The 5,816-nt window shown below is 43.4% G+C and overlaps 1 protein-coding gene across 4 annotated transcripts in view; it reads right to left on the minus strand.

Annotated features, from left to right (window-relative positions):
* Positions 1-338: 338 nt before the first annotated feature.
* Positions 339-5,816, minus strand: part of LOC101861042 — a 61,723-nt gene continuing 56,245 nt past the window's right edge. For all 4 annotated transcript variants that reach the window (XM_005098700.3, XM_005098701.3, XM_005098699.3 and 1 more), the window contains 3 exons: positions 5,188-5,270; positions 3,553-3,899; positions 339-3,245 (listed from right to left, as the gene is read on the minus strand). In XM_005098700.3, the coding sequence (XP_005098757.1) occupies positions 1,407-3,245; positions 3,553-3,899; positions 5,188-5,270 (2,269 nt within the window). In that variant the 3' untranslated portion in view covers positions 339-1,406. The remainder of the gene's footprint in view (positions 3,246-3,552; positions 3,900-5,187; positions 5,271-5,816) is intronic.

Here is a 5,816-nt window from a genome sequence, read left to right on the forward strand (position 1 = left end):
AGAGAGAGAGAGAGAGAGAGAGAGAGAGGGGGGGGGGTATGGAACGTCGTAAAAGATACAATCCCTTTATTATAGAAAGCAAAGTCCAAGAACATAATATGTTATTATTATAGGCATTCATTTAAAATAATACATTCATGTCACAATAAACGAAAAAAGGCAGTATCGGCATCACCAATTATTATCGATCAATGGTAATTGCGTAATAAGACTTTCTAAATTGAGGATTGAAGAAACGCACGGTTCCTGCAACGGCAAAGAGCCTGAACATTATATAGCAGGCGCCGTTTGATATGATTTAAATTCATAGTCAGAACTTAGACCAAAAAATTAAAATATTTTTTTTTCAAAATAAAAGACATGAATACAACCGAAAGACACAGGTAATCATAATTCAAATCAGTGCAGTATGATTGTCTGGTTGCTTATGGCCAACAACAAGGGATTAAATCTTGACTCCGTGGAAAGTTCTCGTTTTGTAATGGCACTCCTTAAACCATTATACGTGAAAGACCCCCCCCCCCCCCCCCCACACACACAAAGGCAGATTATGTGCTCGTACTCTGTCCCAACATTTGACCCATGCACTCTAATAGTGGAAGAACCCTCCTTGGCGTTATATCTCCTCGTAAGTAAATGTGCTCTTTTCCCATTAGAGGATAGTACTTTTCTTCTTACTTGTGTATTCCTTCTTTACAATTTGAATAATTTGAGTAAGCCTTGTTTAACGCTCTGCTCGTAGCTAATACAAGGGTGTACAACTCAATTGATTGGGGGGTGAAAAGTCAAATTATACCTAAGGTTTGGGGTGAAACTAGTTAAACACTCATTCAGCAGTGAAAAACTTAAATTATTTAAAACAAATATTATAGGAATTTAAAAGGACAAACGTTAGAGTAAACACAAACCAAGCCATACCAATTTTCGCTCTAACGCCAGTTTGTCAGAGCTGGAAGCTCGGCCTCTTGTCTTGGCAACCAGTTTGTTTGTATTAGGAATGAGGTTCTGTGTTATAGAGACTCAGGACAGACTACCTAAAATTCTCTCGTTGGCCGGATATAATTGTTAGCCGGGCCGGATGCGGTCCGTGAGCCTGAGTATGACAAGTGTGGCCCAACACAAAAAGTCTAGATCAATATTTTAAAAAAATCTAAGAAAGAATTCTTTTCACATCTATTAACAATTCTGGCAGTCATAATGAAGGAACTTTCACAAATAATATTAATTTATGATACAACAGGGCAATAAGCACAATAATTATGTGTGTAAAAAGAGACTCTGGGAAAACAACAGAGGACACGTCTTAAAACTAATACTGAGTCATCCAAACAGTTGTCGATCAGTGTCTTCCTGACTATTGTGTCGGAGTTCACTTGTGGGCGTGAGAACAAGCAACAACGTTCTATCTAATCGAGAAAGCCAAGGGCGGCCAGGTCTAACTTCGGAGGTGGAGGCGGAGCTTTGCTAAGGGATTCCTCGTCTGCCACCCGCAAGGCTGACGGATCAAAATAATCACAGGAGTCCCGAACCGACTCAGAGAAGCGTCCTTCCCAGTTATCTCCGCTCTCCGCCGCTGCAGAATTTGATCGGTCGTCACTGGAATCCACTTCGGAGGTGATAGTCTCTTCCTGGTATCTCTCATTCGCGTTCATGTCATGAAAATGTTCAAACTCAGTGTTTGTGTTTTTGGCACTGATATTGTCAGCGAGGTAACTGTTGTGGGTGTAAGCTTTACGAGTATAATTAGTGTCTGGGGCGGTTGTAGACGTTGAGGTCTCTGTCGCGGCGTCTTCGGATGAGTCAGGATGGAGCTCCTGGGCGATGCCTTCAGAGCTGCAAAACTCATTGTTGGCCAACAAATCAATGGGCTGACTTGAGTAACCCGACGTGTCGAAAGCAGAGACGTTTCTTCTTTCATCAACTATTGCAAAGGGAGGAGAGTCTGATTGCGCTTTCAGTCTAGAATTTTCCTCAACAGGGAAAACATGACCATCTCTAGATGATCTTGAGCTGGGTGATTTTGCATCTACGAAGTCCAGATTGGAGCTTGCCGATTGATCGGTATTGCCCAGATTGAGTTCACCTCTGGAGCTGGACAGAGACGAACCAAAAGCAGAAGGGTGCTTACTCTTTTTCAGGAATTGCGGTTTTCGGAGTGTCCCAGAGTTGTTGTCATCTGCTGAGTCTGCGGGCGTTTGATCTGGTAGGTCTTCAGATCCCCAGTCACAACTGAGGAATTGTTTGGAGCTCCTCTCAGAATGACGAGATGTTTTACCAGGTATAGTTGGGGAGTGTGAGCGTGCCCGACCTCTTGAGCCTATCTTAGATGAACTGCTGAGACATTCGTCTTGGAGGTCTGTGGCGCTTTGCTGCTGTTGCTGCTGTTGCTGCTGTTGCTGCTGTTGCTGCTGTTGCTGCTGTTGCTGCTGTTGCTGCTGTTGCTGCTGTTGCTTCTGTCGCTGCTGTCGCTGCTGTTGCTGCTGTTGCTTCTGCCGCTGCTGCGAAGTTAGATCAAGCTCAGATAGAGACATCTTGGAATGCGATGAGAGCCAGGGTTTTGGCGATTGCTCTTCAGGGCACGGAGAGAGGAATGATGCCTGTTTGTAGGGTTTGTTATCAAAAGTAACTCGACGTAAGCTGCTGGGACTTCCACTGGCCGAACCTGGTGCGGAAAAAACATGATGGACGCCCTTGTGATGGGACAATGAAGAATTTAGGGAATTCAAGGAGTCTTCAGAACCCACTGAAGATCTGAGAGAACTAGGTGACCTGGAGAAACTTCCAGTTTTGTTGCCACGAGCGACTGAAGTGTTCAACCAGGAGCTGACTGAACTAACCACATCCTCATGCTCCACTTTACCGGTACCTCTATAGCTATTTCTAGGGCTGCTTCTAGGGCTGTTTCTAGGGCTGCTTCTAGGGCTGTGTCTCAGACTCGAATCAAATCTGTCAGCAGCTAGTATACCAAGAGATAAATCGTCATCAAGAGATATATTTGTGTTAGATTCAAAACCCATTGAATGTGAGTATCGATTTTTGGGGGAAGGAGTTCGCGATAGAGATGTCCTTCTTAGACTTTCTGATGGGTATTCTGACGTGTCGAACGGACTTCTGTACTGTTCTTTCAACATCTGAACCGTGATTTCCGTGATGTCCGTGTTCACCACACCCGAGCGTCGGGAACGCCCATGCCTTGGCGCTGTGACTTCACTGTGACGCCGCCTCTCCTTCCTCAGCTGCTGGTTCTGGTGATCAATTTGTAAGTGAAAATCAGTGGATTTGTTTCTTTCACGAAACATCCAAAAAATACATGAAGGAATTTCTGGTTGAGGGATTAAAACGTTTTGTTTTATATTGTTATTGCTATTGTTATAAATACATGGGTTTATTACTCTACGTGCTCTGTTATTAATTACACATTTGTGGACATAGATATTTAAAACATGATAAACAGCAAGAAGATATACAAAGTCAGCCCCCCCCCCCCCGACAAAAAACCCCAAACATCCATCCACCCCCACCCCCCCCCCAATCTTAAGGTCAGAAGTATACCTGTGGTTGTGTTACAGCCGATGATCTCCTCAAACGCCTTGGTTCTTGATTCCCTGCGACCTCAGTGCTTGGCGTTTGCGATTTTCCAAAGTTCTCCTTTTCCTTCACCTTTTTGCCAGCAGTGGCGCCCCGGGATTGAGCATCTCCCGACACTATGATAGTTGGCACGCTGAAGCGACGAGAGCCAATGCCCTTATGATGATGATATTGGGGAATGCCTCGCAGATCACTCAGAGATGCCCCGAGGTCACGAGCACGGTTTCTGCGAGGGGGAGGTACGGGCGACGGGCCACTGGGCGGAACAAAGTTTTTTGCATTTTTCAGCTTGTCTTCAATGTTTTGGGGATCTGCAGATAAACAGAAATTGCTAGTTTAAAAATAAACAAACAACAACAAAAACAACAACCATACAAAACTATGTTCTTCAAACTATGTTAGCGATACATTTCTTGGAAACGGCCTACACCCCCCCCCACACACACACGCACACACACACGCACATATACACAAACAACCCCCCCCCAACCCCCCCCCCCCCCAAAAAAAAAACAACCAAAGAAATTTTTTTTAAACACCAAATATTCACACCAATATGTACACAAGAACTGTTACACAAACTTGCTTGCTGGTTTTTAAAAAGAATTTAACTTAAGGTTAAATTTCTTTGGCCATCAAAGCAGACAAATAATGTATAAATGTTAATTATCCAATATCTTACTCTCCTCTAGGCATATCCATCTTCTCGCTGACCCGCTATGCATTCCATTCATGCTGTCAATAATGACATTTAAAGGACACATTAACTCGCTACTGAAGGCGAGAAAAATAATCGTTTCTGAGTATTCCAACTGAATACTAATGGCTGTGCCCAATGGTAAAGAGTTGATTATTAAGGGAGGTTCAAGTAAAGGAACATCGAAATGTCCCTACCCCTTTCCAGCCACATCAGTGGGCAGAGGGCTTAAATACTGATCCTTGGCAGAAAGAGGCAGAACCTCCTCCTTTGGAAGAAGAGCATTATGGCATGTACTATTAAACATAGTTAATAATATCTATAGTTTATCCATTTGAAGATGGTCTAAAACATCAAAGAGGAAGAGAATTTGTAGACCTTACTAGCTACCGCAGGCAGTTAGCATGTTATACCCAGTGGTTATACCAACCGATCGCCAACCGATCGCCAACCGATCGCCAACCGATCGCCGGATTCGAGGCCTGAAAAGAAACTTGTTTTTTGAGGCTGCGAGTCGGGCTATCGGTTTGTGCCACGATGGTCGCTTTGGCTAGCGCCACCTACCTGCCTAGACATAGGGTTAATTTAATTTGCTAAAACTTCTTACGGCTTTACTTGAGACTTCCAAACGCTATTCTTATTTTTTGAAGAACTTTCCAAAAACAGAGCACTTGTGGTCAGTTGAGTCAGTATCAAAGTCAGGATTTTACTGTCTTGATTTCCATGCATCTCATACGTTGATATTTAGGCCTATTTTGGTGAAAAGTCTTAACCCTCGTTGGTTCCTTCTGGCTCGTCCTTTACCTTTTCACCTGAAACAACTCACCTTCAAAAGAAAAACAGTGCCAAATAGATTGTAGTACCCATATAAAAGGCAGAAGTGTCATTCCTCATGTATTTACCTGAGTAGAGGATCTTTTTAACTCCATGACCACAGTTCCCCAAACACTTCACCGAAGGATCGTTGCTCAAATCCTCAAGTTCACTGTCGAAGAGAAAATGAACGAACTTAATTCGTAGTTTCAACGCTTTTGTTGTTTACATAACTAAAGTAATTTTGTCAAAAGACAGTAAGTAGGCTACGATAGCCCCTCTTGCTGAGGAGCATGCCCCCCCCCCCCAAACATAAAAAAACCAAAAACAAAGAACAAACTAACAAACAAAACAAACATCAAAACAAAAAACAAAACAAAAACTCTCAAAGAGTGAATACAATGACAATGGGAGTGTAAACCAAAGAATACTTGTCAAGCCATTTTTGTGTTTTGTTTTGGAAGCGGAAGGCACTGAGGTCAAGCGGATAGTTGTCGGGTGAGAGTGAACGGGTGCATGATAACAGCTGCTTTTATGTGATTAGAGGCCAAGGCACTGGAAAGCCTTTCGTGGCAGGGCAGTAACCGTAGGTCTAGATCCATGTTATTGATTGCGCACGATCCCTTCGCAAAATTACAAGTACCCGGAAGCTCTCTCTCCTTTTCTCTCTCTCCCTCTCTCTCATACACACACACACACACAAACACACACACACACA

The sequence above is a fragment of the Aplysia californica genome, unplaced genomic scaffold (genome assembly GCF_000002075.1).
Source record: "Aplysia californica isolate F4 #8 unplaced genomic scaffold, AplCal3.0 scaffold00191, whole genome shotgun sequence".
In the NCBI taxonomy this organism is placed as follows: Eukaryota; Metazoa; Mollusca; class Gastropoda; order Aplysiida; family Aplysiidae; genus Aplysia; species Aplysia californica.